We start from the raw sequence: 18,285 nt of genomic DNA on the forward strand, positions 1-18,285 counted from the left end.
TGCAAGTACTAGCTGCTCCACTTCTGATAGAGCTCCCTGCTAATGCACCTGGTAAAGCAGCAGAAGATGGACTAAGTCCTTGGGCCACTGCCACAAACCCAGGAGACCCAGATAGGGGTCCAGGCTCCTTCCTGGCTTCGGCCTGGCCAAATTCTGGCCATTGTGTCCATTTTGGAGAGTGAACAAGCAGATAGACACCGTTTCTCTCTATATATTTCTCTGCCTTTCAAATAAATCTTTAAGTGTGTAACTCTGACTTTCAAGTAAATAAATAAATCTTAAAAAAAAAAAAAGAGAGATTTATTTATTTGTTTGTTTGAAAGGCTGAGTGGTAGAGAGAGGAGAGACAGAGATCTTCCATATACTGGTTCATACCCTAAATGGCTGCATTGGCCAAGGCTGGTCCAAGCCAAAGTCAGGAGACCAGGACTCCATCATTGTCTCCCACGTGAGTGGCAGGGACCCAAACATTTGGAGCATCTTCTACTGCATTCCCAGACCCCATCAGCAGGGATATGGTTCAGAAGCAAAGCAGCTGGGAATTGAACCAGCCCTCCCATATGGGATACCGGTGTTGCAAGCCATGATTTAACCCACTGTGCCACAAAGTCGACCCTTCTTTCTTTTTTTAAATATGAATTTCAAGTTTTATTTGAATACAGAGACAGAGAAAGAGAAAGCTCCCATCTACTGGTTCACTCCTAAATGCCTACATGGCACTGGCCAGGGCCAGAACCAGGAGCCGGGAATGCTACTCTTTATCCCACATGATGGCAGGAACACAATCACTGGAACCATCACCACTGCCGTTCAAGGTCCCCATTAGTAAGAAGAGGGGGTCCGGAGCCAGAACAAGGTATTGAACACAGTTTCTCCAAAGTGGGACATGGGCATCTTAAAAGCTAGCTAAATGCCAGTCCCAAAACTTTTTTTTTTTTTTAAGATTTATTTTATTTATTTGAAAGACAGAGTCACAGAGAGAGGTAGAGACAGAGAGAGGGGTCTTCCATCTGCTGGTTCACTCCCCAAATGGCCACAATGGCCAGAGCTGTGCAGGTCCGAAGCCAGGAGCCAGGAGCTTCTTCTGGGTCTCCCACTTGGTGCAGGGATCCAAGAACTTGGGCCATCCTCCACTGCTACCCCAGGCCACAGCAGAGAGCTGGATTGGAAGAGGAGCAGCTAGGACTTGAACCCGCGCCCATATGGGATGCCAGCACTTCAGGCCAGGACCTTAACCTGCTGCGTCTTAGTGCCGGTCCCTAAAACTTTATTTTTAAATCGTCCTTTTCTTGAACTATTTGTACTTCATTTCTTCTACTAGAGTTTAAAGTCTCCAAAAACAGAGACTAAGACCTTCTTTCCCAGCAGTAAAAGTCACTAAGCACCTGTTACATTACAGTGTCATACTCTATGCTGCTTGCTGGCGACAAAGACATGACTCTACCTTTGAGGGGCAGGAGGATATGGATCAACAGGCAGCCATAAAGCTTGGTATATACACTATTAAAGAAATACCTAGTGTTAAGTGTTGTACAGATTGCAGTGTTTGACTGCAAGTATAGCTAATGGGCCTCCCGAGGGAAGTCTCCCAAAATGCTGACACAATGCCTGGGACTAGAGGTGTTGAATAAACTAATGTTTAGAACTCTGGTGGAGAATGGAGTGACATACTATTATATATACACCTAGCAACATTTCCACTTTACTTGGGCCATCCTCCACTGCCTTCCCGGGCCATAGCAGAGAGCTGGCCTGGAAGAGGAGCAACCGGAACAGCATCCAGCGCCCCAACTGGGACTAGAACCCGGTGTGCCGGCGCCGCAGGCAGAGGATTAGCCTATTGAGCTGTGGCGCCGGCCAACATTTCCACTTCTATACAGACAACCATTGAGAGCTAAAGGTGATAACTTGCTCTGTCCCATTCTATAGACCACAGGTTTATATCCAATGAAAAGCAGAAAAAGAGGGACAATGAAGATAAAAAAAGAAATCAACTGCTAATCTTCAGATTATCCAGCAAAATGCACTGTGGGTTATTAATCAGAAATAAACCAGACAGAAACACTGTCATTATTTTAAATATTCTTCAGGGCTAGCAGCAAGTTAAAGCTGCTAACGTGTGATGCTGGCATACCATAGGTGCACTGGTTCGAGTTCCAGAAGCTCTACTTCTGATCTGGCTCCCTGCTAAAGCACCACCCAGGAAAGCAGAAGAGGATGGCCCAGGTTCTTGAGTTCCTGCACCCAGGAGGAAGACCCAGAGGAAGGTCCTAGCTTCTGGCTTTGGCTTGGCATAGCCCCGGTCACTGTGGCCCTTTGGGAAGTGAGCCAGTGAATGAAAGATCTCTCTATGTGTCTCTCCTTTCTGTGATGCTTTCAAATAAACAAATAAATATTAAAAAAAAAAAAAGTAAATAAATATTCTTCGGGGCTGGCGCTGTGGCATAGCAGGTAAAGCCGCCGCCTGCAATGCCGGCATCCCATATGGGTGCCGGTTCGAGTCCAGGCTGCTCCATTTTTGATCCCCTGGGAAAACAGTAGAAGATGGCCCAAGTGTTTGGGCCCCTGCACCTGTGTGTGAGACTGGGAAGAAGCTCCTGGCTCCTGGCTTCAGATCAGTGCAGCTCCAGCCATTGTGGCCAATTAGGGAGTGAACCATCAGATGGAAGACCGACCTCTCTCTCTCTCTCTCTCTCTCTCTCTGACTCTCCTCTCTCTGTGTAACTGTGACTTTAGAAAAAAATAAATATTTAAATAAATGAAAATATTTAAAAACAAATATATATGCATATTATTCCATTCTGACTTCTTATGTTTAGCATTTATTAAGATTTATTTTATTTATTTGACAGAGTTACAGAGAGAGGTAGACAGAGAGAGAGAGAGGTCTTCGATCAGCTGGTTCAATCCCCAAATGGCTGCAACGGCTTGATCCGAAGCCAGGAGCAAGAAGCTTCTTCTGGGTGTCCTACACGGGTGCAGGGGCCCAAGGACTTGGGCCATCTTCTACTGCTTTCCCAGGTCACAGCAGAGAGCTGGATCAGAAGTGGAGCGGACTGGACTTGAACTAGTGTCCATATGGAATACTGGTGCTGCAGGCTGGAGCTTTAACCCACTGCACCACAGCACCAGCCCCTATGTTTAGCATATTTGCTTCAATAATATAGTTAAAAGAAAGACACTTTTGAAACATAGGTAAAATTTATTTTTAATATACCATGTATTCTTAACATAGAATTTTTACTTAAAAATATTTGCAATTCCCTTTTATTGATAACATAATTATCTTATACTTAAATTATCTTAAGATTTAATAACAATAGTTAGTTACAATGTGACCCAGAAATGAAAATATGCAAAATAGTTTTAGAAACACATGTAATTTTTACTTGCTGGTACACTTATAAATCACACAAAGATACATATTTATTCTTAAAGACTTGAAAAACAAAAACAGTTCAAATTTTTACCAAGGAATAACAAGAAATTTTTATACAAAAAATAAAATAAAAATTGATGCAGAAATAATACTTAGTTTCTCGATGTCTTAAAAAAATCACATCAATTCTACAAATCACTATATTTGAATATAGAACTTTAACTCTTCCCCACCCATTTCTATCATGCTTATAATAAAACATTAAAACACAGTAAATGGAAATTTGACATTTGAAACTATTTTCTTAATATAAAGGATAACAATTTAAATCATATTTTACATTTCCACTTAAGTTTATATTGTATTTAAATTATGTTACATGGAAGAACTAGTTGAGATATCATGACATAATATCTTAGAAACGTTCTTTGATATTCACATCTATATTAATGGATATTTCACAGTCCACTTAAATAAATTTTCTAGTTTACAATCAAATCATCTAACAAAAACATACTTATATTGCTACTCTGTTTTTGTGTGCAGAGATATTCAGTATTATCACTGCCTTTGGGAAAAATACATTGAATTTTTCCTCTCATGGCATAAAAAATACTCCATGGACTTTTAAAAACACACACAAGTCACTCAAAGTACTCAGTAATAACATTTCAGCAAGACCTGATACTTCATTTTTAAGTTGCTACATGGCTACTTTTTAAATACTACACTTATTTTACTAAAAATGAAGGAAAAAGCATTTGTCCTTTTTTCCAATGGAACAGAAGTATGAGAAGAGAGGTAAGAATAATACTTCAATGCTGGCTGTTTTAAAGAACTTAAAAATTCAGTTCTCATTGTTCTTTTGCAATATAACCAAGTTCAATTATTTCCATAATAATAAACAATGTTACAGTCTACAGAAAACCATAATTACAATTAAAAGCTTGGAATAGCACAATAAAGCTAACTGCAACCCCTTGGACCCCCTGTGAAGTTAGTTCTACTTCCAAATAACACTTTCTAAATGTTGCAAATAACCTAACTGATTAGCCAACATCAGCATAGGAATGGTTTTCTAATGTTCCAAAATATAATGTTTGGCATCCCAAAGTATGGTAAGCACTTTGAGTTGTGACTAAAAAAAAAAAAAAAAAAAATCAAGTTACTAACATACCAGTGGTTCCTGTGATAGGGTAAATATCCCCTTCAAGTAATGTTCCCTCCATAATTAAAGTAACATTTTTAAATTATTCCTTCTGAGAGTTTGTTAAGGAAATGAAATCACAGCTATTTTTAATTGAGGTGAAAAAACTGCTTCATAAGTTCATATGTTGTAAAAGCCACTGCTTGAGAGGGAATGCAGCGAATGTAATTCAGAGACAAACCGCGATATAATCCTTTCCGAATTCCGTGGTGTCCGTAGACATACTTCATAGTCTCCCGCATGGTACTGAAAGACAGCGGTTAAATGATGACACTGCCATGCTCACGCATGAAGAGACAAGTTTAGGATCCACCAGTGAATTTTTATGCTATTTAATTTATTCAAGAGGCTGAGAAACAGGAAGAAAGAGAGAGCTCCCATCTGCTGGTTTACTTCTCCAACGCCTGTAATAGCCAGGACTGGACTGCACTGGAGCCGGCAGCAAGGGGTAGCAGGCACCCACTTCCTGAGTCATCACATGCTGCTTCACAAGGTCTGCACTGGCAGCCAGCTGCGACTGGAAAATGGAGCTGGGAGTCAAACCCAGACATTCCAATATGGGATGCAGGCACATTAACGATCTTAGCCACTAGGCCAAATGCCAACACCCATAACAGCATTTTTAAAAGCTTAAAATGCCATCTTGGGAGGGGGCGCAGGCGCTGTGGTGTAGTGGGTAAGGCCACCGCCTGAAGTGCTGGTATCCCATAAGGGCACCAGTTTGAGTCCCGGCTGCTCTACTTCCGATCCAGCTCTCTGCTATGGCCTGGGAAAGCAGTAGAAGATAGCCCAAGTCCTTGGGCGCCTGTACCCATGTGGGAGACCCAGAAGAAGCCCCTGGCTCCTGGCTTCACATTGGCGAAGCTCTAGCCATTGTGGCCAACTGGGAAGTGAACCATTGGATGGAAGACCACTCTCTCTCTCTCTGTCTCTCCTCTCTCTCTGTGTAACTCTGCTTTCAAGTAAATAAAATAAATCTTTAAATAAAAATGCCAGCCAGCGCTATGGCTCACTAGTCTAATCCTCTGCCTGTGGTGCCGGCACACCGAGTTCTAGTCCTGGGAGGGGTGCTGGATTTTGTCCCGGTTGCTCCTCTTCCAGTCCAGCTCTCTGCTGTGGCTTGGGAGTGCAGTGGAGGATGGCCCAAGTGTTTGGGCCCTGCACCCACATGGGAGACCAGGAGGAGGCACCTGGCTCCTGGCAGCGGATCAGCGCAGCGTGCCAGCCGCAACGTGCGAGCCGTAGCGGCCACTTCGGGGGTGAACCAATGGAAAAAGGAAGACTTTTCTGTTTCTCTCTCTCACTGTCTAACTCTGCCTGTCAATAAATAAATAAATAAATAAATAGAAATCAAAATGCCAGGGCTGGCGTTGTGGTGCGGTGGGTTAACGCCCAGGCCTGAAGCACCAGCATCACATATGGGCGCCGGTTCGAGACCCGGCTGCTCCACTTCCTGTCCAGCTCCCTGCTATGGCCCGGGAAAGCAGCAGAAGATGGCCCAAGTCCTTGGGCCCCTGCACCCAAGTGGGAGACCGGGAAGAAGCTCCTAGCTCCTGGCTTCAGATCGGAACAGCTCCAGCCATTGCGACCATCTGGGGAGTGAACCATCGGATGGGAGACCTCTCTCTCTCTCTCTCTCTCTCTCTGTGCCTCTCCTCTCTGTGTGTAACACTGACACTCAAATAAATAAATATTAAGCAAAAAAAAAAATGCCAACTTTAATAGCTTTTGGAAGGCTTTTTTTTTTTTTTTTTTTTTTTTGACAGGCAGAGTGGACAGTGAGAGAGAAACAGAGAGAAAGGTCTTCCTTTGCTGTTGATTCACCCTCCAATGGCCACCGCGGTAGCGCGCTGCGGCTGGCTCACCGCGCTGATCCGATGGCAGGAGCCAGGTGCTTATCCTGGTCTCCCATGCAGGTGCAGGGCCCAAGCATTTGAGCCATCCTCCACTGCACTCCCTGGCCACAGCAGAGAGCTGGCCTGGAAGAGGGGCAACCAGGACAGAATCCAGCACCCCGACTGGGACTAGAACCCGGTGTGCTGGCGCCGCAAGGCGGAGGATTAGCCTATTGAGCCGCAGCGCCAGCGGAAGGCAAATATTTTTAACAAGCTAAAATTTTACAGTCACTCTGAACAAGTGGAAGCAATGTGCAATGCCTTTCAGGCTCATCAACACAATGCATGACGTTCGTGTTATGTCTATGACATTTACTGACAGCACTATTTCACATGTGGAACACTGCTATAATGCTACTAAAGGATGTATGAATAGTAGCCCTTTAAGCTTTCACTAAAGCTCAGGTCTATTCTATAACTAGTAGGTCACTATAGAACTTAAGCTTAAAACCCTACTTTTTAGATTTCAGCAGTGAAGACTTCCCTTTCCTTTCAAATCAATATTTTGGGGTTTGTTTTTCCTTTTTATTAGGCAATCTAAATAAAAATCTTCTAAAGATCTTTGGGGTGAACAAGGCAATCTAAGGTCCTAAACAAACATTCAGATCTTTTACTGAAGGACAACGTATCGTCACACAGGATTCTAAATTTCTACAGACTATAGAAAATTCTAGAACTGTGCTGGGCAATAATGGTAGCTACTTGCCTCATGTGGCTACTAGGCCCTTGAAATGTGGTAGTCCACTGAGATGTGCTATGAGAATAAAATATATTCAGGTCCCAGGGCTGTGGTATAGTAGGGTAATCCTATACCTGTAGCACCGGCATCCCATAGGGTGCTGGTTCTAGGCCCAGCTGCTCCTCTTCTGATTCAGCTCTCTGCTACAACCTGGGAAAGCAATAGATGTCCCAAGTCCTTGGGCTCCTGCCCCAGCATAGGAGACATGGAAGTGAAGAAGCTCCTGGCTCCTTTCTCTCTGTCTCTTCCTCTCATTGTCTATAACTCTACCTCTCATAATAAATAAAGTCTTTAAATATATATATTCAAACATCTAATATAAGTACAAAATGCTCAAGTGTTGAAATAATATTTTAGATATATTAAACAAAAAACCTTTTAAAACTATTTTATGTTTTCATAATAATAAATAATCTGGCTATCTAAAAATTTAAATTATACACATAACTCACATATTTCTATTTCACAGAATTGTTTTAAACTTTATTTTTACAAAAATTCCTCTTTCTTTATTTTTTTTTTTTTGGACAGGCAGAGTGGACAGTGAGAGAGAGAGAGAGAGAGAAAGGTCTTCCTTTTCCGTTGGTTCTCCCCCCAATGGCCGCTGTGGCCAGCGCGCTGTGACCAGCACACCGCGCTGATCCGAAGCCAGGAACCAGATGCTTCTCCTGGTCTCCCATGCGGGTGCAGGGCCCAAGGACTTGGGCCATCCTCCACTGCACTCCTGGGCCAGAGCAGAGAGCTGGACAGGAAGAGGAGCAACTGAGACAGAATCCTGCACCCCAACCGGGACTAGAACCCAGGGTGCTGGCACCGCAGGCAGAGGATTAGCCTAGTGAGCCACAGCGCCAGCCAAAAATTCTTATTTTTTGAGATGCAGATAGACAGATACAGCTGCTGTCTACTGGTTTACTCCCCAAGGTCCACAAATGGTAGGGGTGAAGGCCAAAGCCAGGAACTGTGAACTCAATGCAAGTGTCTCAAATGGGAGTTGAGCCATCAAGTGCTACTTTCCAGAGTCAGCATTAGCACAAAGCAGGATTTGGAAACAGAAGTCGGCCGGCGCCGCGGCTCAATAGGCTAATCCTCTGCCTTGCGGCGCTGGCACACCGGATTCTAGTCCTGGTCGGGGCACTGGATTCTGTCCCGGTTGCCCCTCTTCCAGGCCAGCTCTCTGCTGTGGCCAGGGAGTGCAGTGGAGGATGGCCCAAGTCCTTGGGCCCTGCACCCCATGGGAGACCAGGATAAACACCTGGCTCCTGCCATCGGATCAGTGTGGTACGCCGGCCAGAACGCGCCAGCCGCGGCGGCCATTGGAGGGTGAACCAACGGCAAAAAGGAAGACCTTTCTCTCTGTCTCTCTCTCTCACTGTCCACTCTGCCTGTCAAAAAAACTAAAAAAAAAAAAAAAAAAAAGAAACAGAAGTCAGGAATCAAGCACTCAAGCACTATAATGTGGGGCCCAGGCATCTTAACCAGAGTCTTAATCACTAGATTAAACATGTACCCCATTAAACAGAATTTTTCCGAGAATCAGAAATTGAAATGAAACCTGATGAAATTAACTAAGTGTACAATAGGAAATAAAATGGAAGATATAGACTGTTGGTGAGATCAAAGTCCTGTCTCTCTACTAACATTAAACATTATACTTCTTAAACAAAATGAGCAATGACAAACAGAGAACTTACAGGCACTTTTCAAATTCTGGCAGAACAGTTCCTAATTGCATTCGTCGACGAGTTACATCAAACGGGTAGCTAAAAGAGGAAAGAGGCATAAAGACATAAATAGTCTTTTACTCAACAGCTATTGAAAGCAAAGCCCTGTGCAAGCTAGGAAATAATGTGTTCTTCTATTGTTTGGTCTAATTGGGGAGTCAGGATATGGGCACATGAATAAACCGAATTAACAATACAGGAGTCTCCTTCCTTTGCTTATGTGGTTCCTTGTAGTATAGTAGGAGAATTTTTCTGTCTTATCACCACAATATCAACTGCTATTCATTCCTAAAGAGAAAATTAAATGCCACTTCCTGAAGATAACAAATTGGGTGCTTTTCATTGTTGTTAACCTAAAATAGGGTTTTCCAATGTTGCTACTATTAACATTTTGAGTTGAATCATTCTTTACTATACAGCCCTGTCCCCTGTCCACTAGATACCAATAACACTCCCCTAGTTTTGACAACCAAAAATGTCTCCCAACATTAACAAACGCCCCTGGAGGCAAAATCAGCCTAGTTGAGAATTATCACTCTAAGAGTACTCAGCAAGTCCCCTCAAATACCACGGACTCAAAATATACAAAATATATCTTAAGGGCTAAAATTCATCGTACAGTTAACTGCATTTCAGGGACAGAGAAATGTTAACGTTATATATTTTAGGAGTAGGAGTCTAGGTGGTATTTTAAAGTTACTTTGATTTCAGTAATATTAACTATTATGTTAGGTCCTGTGCTAAACAATTTATGTACATTATCTCACTTCATCTTTACAATTGCATGAAGTAGGTACTATTATCCCAATATAAACATAAAATTTAAAAAAAAAAAACTAAGTCTGAGACATTCTCAGTGTCACAAAGCTACTTACTATCTTCCCATTTGACATTCTTCAAGGTATCTAATATAAGTAAAAGGGATAGATCACAAAAACAACTATATATTCTTATTCAGATTCATGTTTACAATGAAATCAATATGATTAAAAAGAAACTCCCATGAACCATAATAACTTAAGAAGTAGCATTACTTGGGGCCAGCACTGTGGCGCAGCGGGTTAATGCCCTGGCCTGAAGCGCCAGCATCCCACATGGGCACCGGTTCTAGTCCCAGCTGCTCCTCTTCCAATCCAGCTCTCTGCTATGGTCTGGGGAAGCAGTAGAAGATGGTCCAAGTCCTTGGGTCCCTGAAACCCCGTGGGAGACCTGGAAGAAGCTCCTGCTGGCTCCTGGCTTTGGATCAGTACAGCTCCGGCCGTTGCGGCCATCTGGGGAGTGAACCATCGGATGGAAGACCTCTCTCTCTCTGCCTCTCCTCTCTCTGTGTAACTCTGACTTTCAAATAAAATAAATAAATCTTAAAAAAGAAAAAAAAAAGAAGTAGCATTACTTATGGTTGAAGCTCCCCATGTACCTCAATTGTATCTCCAGGTATTATTTTTTGATGAGGGAGGAAAAAAAAAAGAAAAGAAAAATCCTATGGGGTACAAAGACCAAAAACCTCAAAACCTGAGGGATTGAGTTTCCAACCATGAACAATATATGTGGGTAGAAGGAAAAGATTAGTAGGAAGAAGAGACTATAAGAATTCAAGGGCCAGAACCAGCTAAATAATGGTGGGAAAAAGAAAACATCATTGTAGCCAGTGTTTTAAGTTTAAAAAAAAAAAAGAGAGGGAGAGACTGAGCAGCTTTTTGGATACATATGATGGGAAAAATGATTACAAGTTACCAGGACTAGTACACTGAGGAATATGAATAATCAATAGGGAGCGTGTTTCAGAGGTATATGCACTAAAATTGGAACAACGCAGAGATTAGCATGGTCCCTGCACATGGATGGTACACCAAAATTAAATGAATCAAATAAAAAATAGGGGAGTTGGGAGCAGAGGATTGTCATAAAGAAAAATACAAGAAAGTAATATTTGAAACATGGCACTTGCACCAATAGCAGGAGATCCAAAGAGATACACCCAAAAGTTTAGCAGAGATATAATGGGGAGTCAGTAATAAAAATTTAAACAGAAACGGTTATCTAAACCAAGGTGACCTCTGAAACCACCAAGACAGATAAGCTGTTCTAGATATCTGAGGGAAGAGCAGAAGATTCGGGCCTTAACAAATCCATCCATATGGACAGGAAGAGGAGGATTTAACTAGTGAGTATGACTGCCAAGACAGGGCACTGTTAAAATAGCCAAGAACTAGAACAGTTGGTACAAGGATAAAAGAACTAGAAAGGGAGCCACTGGATTAAGAGCCAATGGGTGTAAAATATAGCTTAAGAAGAGAAAGAGGCAACACAAGATAGACTAAAGGATCCACACTGAAAGTGAATAGTGAAGAAAAAGAGGCATTAAAATGAAGCAAAAATCAGAATAGCTAGAGGTGATCGTGTCTCTGAAATGAGTAACATTGCACAAGCAAGTAAATCACTTCTTTTCCATTCTTTAGGACATTATCGTTTCCTTTTTGTCTTCCTGTTACTCAGGATACTCCTCTCAGTAACAGAACGATTTTCTTCTTCCAGTTCCTGAAACGTTCCTGTTCTTAGTATTCCAACCTCTTTTTATCTCTCCCTGTTCCATCTATCTAGGTTTAGGAAATTCTCTGAAGCCACCTTTCCTACTGCAATATAGTGACACATGTGTGTTCCCATTATACTGTGACCTGTAACTTAACTCCACTGCTAGGGCCATCTAGGACAAGTTTACTGGTAGCAACTTTGTTTTTCCTCAGTGAACTTCCTAACACCTACTGTTTGGCACAAAGTAGGCCTTCAAGATTTAATGCAAGAGAAGCTACGCCCCCTTACATGTGTATACAATAAGAAAATTTCAGAAACTTCATAAAGGTAAATTCATTAGGAAATATGAATGAAGATTATGGTGTTTCTTTTCCTTTAAGTAAGCACAGGAAATTGATTGGATTCAGATTAATTTGGACAATTTGCGTGTAACTATAATATGTTTAAAGTACAGATACATATGAAAAATTTATTAAATTAATACTTTTGTTTCACAAGGTATCATGTTTGTGAATAATTATTAGAAAAATTAGAATTATTAACCAATGCTGAAAATCAGGATTGGCTAACTGCAATTTGAATTAAGTTGATGAAGAAACTTACGATATTGTTTGTGCTATTGCTCCAGCAACACCACCACAAAGTAAGTTTATGTGAGTTTTCAAAACTAAGACATTAGGATTGTCTGATGAAGGTCTGCCAAGAAGGGTAGGAGCATGGGAAAGCCCAACACTCTTTAAGGTACCAAAAGTAAAAAATGAAACACCTGAAAAACAAAATATAAATTCACCAAGATGGTTAACAGAACATGAGCTGTGAAAACGTCACCATTCTTACATAATAACCAATTTACTCAAGGACCTAACTATACATTTTCTATTTTCTGCTGTGTGGCTTATTGTAAGACAAGAATACTTAATTATGTTATAAATAATTTAAAGCTGACAAAATTATCACCTATAAAAACTTATAGCAATAGTTTTTCACACATTAATCTGTAATTCAAGGCACTGAAGGAAGCAGCAGCAAACAGAAAGCCACCTGACAGCTGAACAGAACTAGTTTCCAAGGTTCCACATGAATTAAAATTAAATTTATGATTAATAATTATAAGTAAATATGACAATTTATATTTACAATAACAATGATATTGACAATGTTAGAAAAAGGCAAATTCAAAGTGATAAAGTATTGCTATTTTAATTCAATGTCTAATTTTGTCTTCAAGGAAGAATTATGACCATAAGGTAAATGTTCATATTGGCTCCATAAGACACATAGAACTGAATAAAAAAAATGGTACACAGATGGTGCTAGCTAAACATTTACATGATTTTATAATAGAACCATTAAAGTCATATAGAAAGAAAATTAAGAATGGAATTCAAGAATCCTATTAAGGAAGCAGGACTCAAGATATCTCTGTATATACTAAATTGAAAAAGCATATTTGAGGGGCCAGCACTGTGGCTCAGCAGACTGAGCATCCACCTACTGCACTGGCATCACATGCGGGCTTTGGTTTGAGTTCCGGCTGCTCCACTTCTAAACCAGCTCCCTGCTAAGTGCCTGGGAAAGCAGAGGAAGATGGCTCAAGTTCTTCCTAAATCCACTCAGAGACCAAGAAGCTCCTGGTTCCTGGCTTCGGTTGAGCCCAGCTCTAACTGTTGCAGCCATTTGGGGAGTGAACCAGTGGATGGAAAACCTTTCTCTCTGTCTCTCCTTTCTCTGTCTATAACTCTGCCTCTCAAATAAGTAAATATTTTTAAAAAGATAAAATGAAAAAAATATATCTGAAAAAATATTTGACACTGAAGAATAAGAACAAATACACAGTCTAGGATAATGCCTCAATATATACACTTATGCTTCACACAAATTACAAATTGACATCTTGAAATGATACTTTTTTAATATTTTAAGAAAATATTTATTTGAAAGACAGAGTAACAGAAAGGGAGACACGGGAAAGAGAGAGATCTATTGGCTGGTTCATTTCTCAAATGCCCTCAACAGCAAGACTCAGCCAGGCTGAAGCCATGAGCCAAGAACTCCATCTGTGTCTCCCTTGTGGATAGCAGGGGCCCAACTACTTGGGCCTCCATTTGCTGCCTCCCAGCACATTAAAAGAAAGCTAGATGAGAAGCAGAGCAGTCAGGATGCAAACTGGCACTATGAAATGGGATGCCAGTAGCACAAGTAGCTGCTTAATCCATTGAGCCTCAAAGCCCTCCCCTATACAATTTTAGAATATTCATATACTTTTAAAAAACTTTTTTAAAGATTTGTTTATTTGAAAGGCAAAGTAACAGAGAAGCAGAGGCAGAGAGAGAGAGAGAGAGGCCTTTCATCTGCTGGTTCACTCCCCAAATGGTTGCAATGGCTGGAGCTGGGCCAATCTGAAGCCAGGAGCCAGGAGCTTCTTCCAGGTCTCCCACATGGTTGCAAGGGCCCAAGCACTTGGGCTATCTTCTACTGCTTTACCAAGCCATAGAAGAGAGCTGGATCAGAAGTGGGGCAGCTGGGATTTGAACCGGTGCTCAAATGCGATGCCAGCACTGCAGGAGGCCACAGCTTTACCTGTTATGCCACAGCACCGGCCCTTCATATACTTCTTTAAAAAAAAAAAAAAAAAAAGATGTATTTAGAGGCTGGCACTATAGTGCAGTGAGTTAAAGTCCTGGTCTGCTGCGCCAGCATCCCATATAGGCAGTGGTTCGAGTCCCGCTGCTCCACTTCTAATCCAGCTCTCTGTTATGGCCTGGGAAAGCAGTGGAAGATGACCCAAGTCCTTGGACCCCTGCACCCACATGGGAGGCCTGTAAGAAGCTCCTGGTTCCTGGCTTCGAATCAGCCCAGCTCTGGCCATCGCAACCATCTAGGGAGTGAACCAGTAGATGGAAGACCTCTCTCTCTCTTCGCCTCTCTGTAACTCTGCCATCCAAATAATAAACAAATACATGTTTCTTATTATTTATATATTTTTTATTTTTATATTATTATTTGAAAGGCAAAGTTACAGAAAGGCAGAGACTGAGGCAGAGAGAGAGAGCTTTCAACTGCTGGTTTACTCCCCAAATGGCCTTAATGGCCAGAACTGGGCTGATTTGAAGCCAGGAGCCAGGAGCTTCTTCTAGGTCTCCCACATAGGTACAGGGGCCCAAGGATTTGGACCATCTTCCACTGCCTTGCCAGGTGCATTAGCAGGGAGCTGGATCAGAAGTAGAGCAGCCAGGATGCAAACCACCACACATATGGGATGTTGGCACTATGGGCAGCAGCTTTACCTGCTATACCACAGCACCAGCCTCAAAATACTCATATACTTCTATATTTGTGAAGTCTAATAACTTAAATCTTTTTTAAAAGATTTATTTGAAAGGCAGTTGCACAGAGAGGTTGATTAATTGGTTTTCTATAGACTGCTTTACTCCTCAAATGTCCTCAATAGAAGGGGCTGTGCCAAGTTGAACCCAGGAACCAGGAAATTCATCTGGGTCTCCCAAGTAGATGGCAGGGGCCCAAGCACTTGGGACATCTTCAGCTGGCTTCCAAGGTATATTAGCAGGGATCTTGGTTGGAAGCAGGTCAGCTAGGTCTTGAACCAGAGCTCATACGGGATGCCAGCATAACAGGCAGTGGTTTAACTCACTGTGCCACAACACCAGCCCACTTAATCATTTCTTTTTTATTTTTTAACTTATTTTTATCTTTATTTGAGAGACAAAGAGAGAATCCCCATCTGCTAGTTCACTCCTCAAAGGACCAGAACAATTGAAATTGGGACAGGCCAAAGCTGGAAGTCAGGAACTCAATTTTAGTCTCCTACATGGGTGGCAGGGATGCAACTACTTCAGCCTTCACATCCCAGGGTTCACAGCCAGTAGGTACAGGTAAATATCAAACCCAGCAGTCTGGGATAGGAAGCAGACATCTCAACAGACAGGCCAAATGCCTACCCTAGACTTACAAAAAGAGAAAGTTCATGACAAGGAAATTCATTTTGTTTTGTTTTATTTTACTTAAAGATTCATTTATTTACTTATTTGAAAGGTACAAGAGCACAGAGGCAGTGAGATAGAGAGACAGAGACAGAGAGACAGAGAGTTTCTATCTGGTGTCTCACTTTCCAAAATGTCTCAACAGCCAGGGTTGGGCCAGCCTGAAGGTAGGAGCTGGAACTGTGGTCTGGTCTCCCACATGTATAGTAGGCACCCAAGGACTTGGGCCATCTTCCACTGCCTTCCGAGACACATTAACAGGAAGCTAGATTGGAAGTGAAGGAGCCAGGACTTGAACTAGAGCTCCAATATAGGATGATGGCATCACAACCAGAGGCTTAACCTGCTGTGCCACAACAGCAGTCCCATGGTAAGGAAATTAATAGCCATTTAAACATTACTAGAGAAAAAAATACCTTAACGCTATGGAATGGTATTCAGTGTAACATGACACAATAAAAATGTTTGTGAAGAATATATGAAACTGAAAAATAGTTGGGAATTGGGGAAAGAGACTATATAACCTCCTATAACTATGCAATAAATATATTGTAAAAACTCTAAGAAGAGTAAGGAAAATACAGCAGATTTTAGAGTCCTGCTTCCAGCATAATGGGAGTTTAAGGAGTCTGAATGACTTTGCCATTGAAAAACAATTGCATTTACATCCAGGCTTACACAAAGGATAAGAAGGTCTCCAGGAATCACTCTAGTACCATCACCTCCCAAAAATATAAACTGAGGCCTGAATGGGAGCTGTGTCCCGTGACACAAAGTTGGAAGGACTCTACACACAGATGCAGTAGCAGCAAAAGCACTGAGATGGACCCTGCCACTGGGCCTACCTAAGTCAGCATAGTTCCCAACAGGAGCTCCCGGCAGAAGCTGAACAGAATGAATACTCTTTAGAAAAAACAATTCCCAATTTAGACCTCTAGAGTACTCAGAGATTAAGAACAAGTAAGGAGATTTTAATCAAAAAGCATCAAGCATAGGACAAAGCAAATGAATAAATATTTATGAAAGAGTAGGGGAAGAAGAATTCAGAAAAATAAACAAATAAGATTAGAAAATCATAAAAAGAAAGATAAAATAAATGTAACACGTAGAAATCAAATAGTAAGTTACAGAAATAAGCTCCAATAAACCAACAATCACAATAAACATTTAAGTGGACTAACTGAAAATCAAAAGATTTTTCAGATTGGATTTCTAAAAGTGGGTAGCTCCATGACATTATTACAAAAGAAACACCCAAAACATAAAAACAAGAAGAAAAAAAAAAGCAGAAAATAAAAGAATTAAAAAAAAAAAATGAGGCCAGCACTGCAATCACTTGGTTAATCCTCCACCTGCAGTGCCAGCATCCCATATGGGCACCAGGTTCTAGTCCTGGTTGCTCCTCTTCCAGTCCAGCTCTCTGCTGTGTCCTGGGAGGGCGGTGGAGGATGGCCCAATGCTTGGGCCCCTGCACCCGCATGGGAGACCAGGAAGAAGTACCTGGCTCCTGGCTTCGGATCGACGCAGCGCCAGCCATGGCAGCCATTTAGGGAGTGAACCAACAGAAGGAAGACCTTTCTCTCTGTCTCTCTCACTGTCTATAACTTTGTCAAAAACTTTTTTAAAAAATAAAAAAAAAACAGATAGATACTAACTTGGATCTGGCCAAAAACTCATTATGAGATGAGAAAATTTGAACCATGGCAGTATAAATGATATAAAGAAAATTTTAGCTTCATAATAGTATATGGTTATAGCTTTTTTTTGAAAAAAAATTATTTATTTACTTGAAAGTCAGAGTTACACAGAGAGAGAAGAGGCAGAGAGAGAGAGGTCTTCCATCTGCTGGTTCATGCCCCAATTGGCTGCAACGGGCGGAGCTACATCAATCAGAAGCCAGGAGCCAGGAGCCAGGAGCTTCTTCCGGGCCTCCCACATGGGTGCAGGCGCCCAAGGACTTGGGCCATCTTCTACTGCTTTCCCAGGCAACAGCAGAGAGCTAGATTGGAAGTGGAGCAGCCAGGACTCGAACTGGCACCCATATGGGATGCCAGCACTACAAACGGCGGCTTTACCCGCTAGCCACAGCGCCGGCCCCTGGGTATAGTTTTTAAAGAAGGATAGAGAACTAAATAAGAAAATATTGTGGTAGAAGTAATCAAGTGAATTTGCTTTAAAACAGTTTAGGATGGAGACAGATGAAGTAATTAGAGGAATAAAGGAAACAAAATTGGCCATTGTTGATGTTATATAGTAGGTAAATGGTGACTCATTGCATCACCTTTTGCACTTTTAAGTACATTTGAAATTTCCAAAGATTCAGTAAAACTAAATAAAATAACCAACCTATAGAATGCAGCTGAAGCAGTATCTAGAAAAAGTGCTTAAATTAGGGGGAAGAAAGGTTGAAAATTAATGAAGTACATACCCAAGTAGGAAACCAAAAGAATGAGCTGAAAGAAGGAATGAAGAAGAAAAATCAAGAAAATGAGAAATGAACAATTTGATCCTTTGCAAAAATTGATAATAAAACAAAAATGAAAAAAAGGATGACAACAGATAAAGCACTTGAAAAAAGAAATGAATAAATAAGGAAAGCCATTTACCAAAAAAATTTGGAGCTAATATAAAACATTCAAGGTTAAAGGGGTAAAAAGAGATATGAATTATAAAAAATGACTAGCATAAAGAGAAAATCTGAATGGTCTCTTCAACTTGAGACATATACAGGTAAACCTTCTAAAAACAATTAACAAAGTGAATCCAGCTGGATATTAAAAAAATTATATCCATAGCTTGGGTTGATTTCAA

At 41.3% G+C, this 18,285-nt stretch overlaps 1 protein-coding gene and 1 pseudogene across 2 annotated transcripts in view; one reads left to right on the forward strand and one right to left on the reverse strand.

Annotated features, from left to right (window-relative positions):
- Positions 1 to 3,245: 3,245 nt before the first annotated feature.
- SLC25A16 (solute carrier family 25 member 16) overlaps positions 3,246 to 18,285 on the reverse strand; it is a 62,254-nt gene continuing 47,214 nt past the window's right edge. The window contains exons 7-9 of one of the 2 annotated variants that reach the window (XM_062214800.1): positions 12,077 to 12,239; positions 8,912 to 8,980; positions 3,246 to 4,832 (exon numbers count right to left, since the gene is read on the reverse strand). In XM_062214800.1, coding sequence (XP_062070784.1) covers positions 4,676 to 4,832; positions 8,912 to 8,980; positions 12,077 to 12,239 — 389 coding nt within the window. In that variant the 3' untranslated portion in view covers positions 3,246 to 4,675. The remainder of the gene's footprint in view (positions 4,833 to 8,911; positions 8,981 to 12,076; positions 12,240 to 18,285) is intronic. The other variant, XM_062214799.1, reaches the window with a different exon arrangement.
- LOC133776425 (U6 spliceosomal RNA) lies at positions 10,718 to 10,818 on the forward strand (annotated as a pseudogene).

This window comes from Lepus europaeus, chromosome 17 (assembly GCF_033115175.1).
Source record: "Lepus europaeus isolate LE1 chromosome 17, mLepTim1.pri, whole genome shotgun sequence".
NCBI lineage: Eukaryota > Metazoa > Chordata > Mammalia > Lagomorpha > Leporidae > Lepus > Lepus europaeus.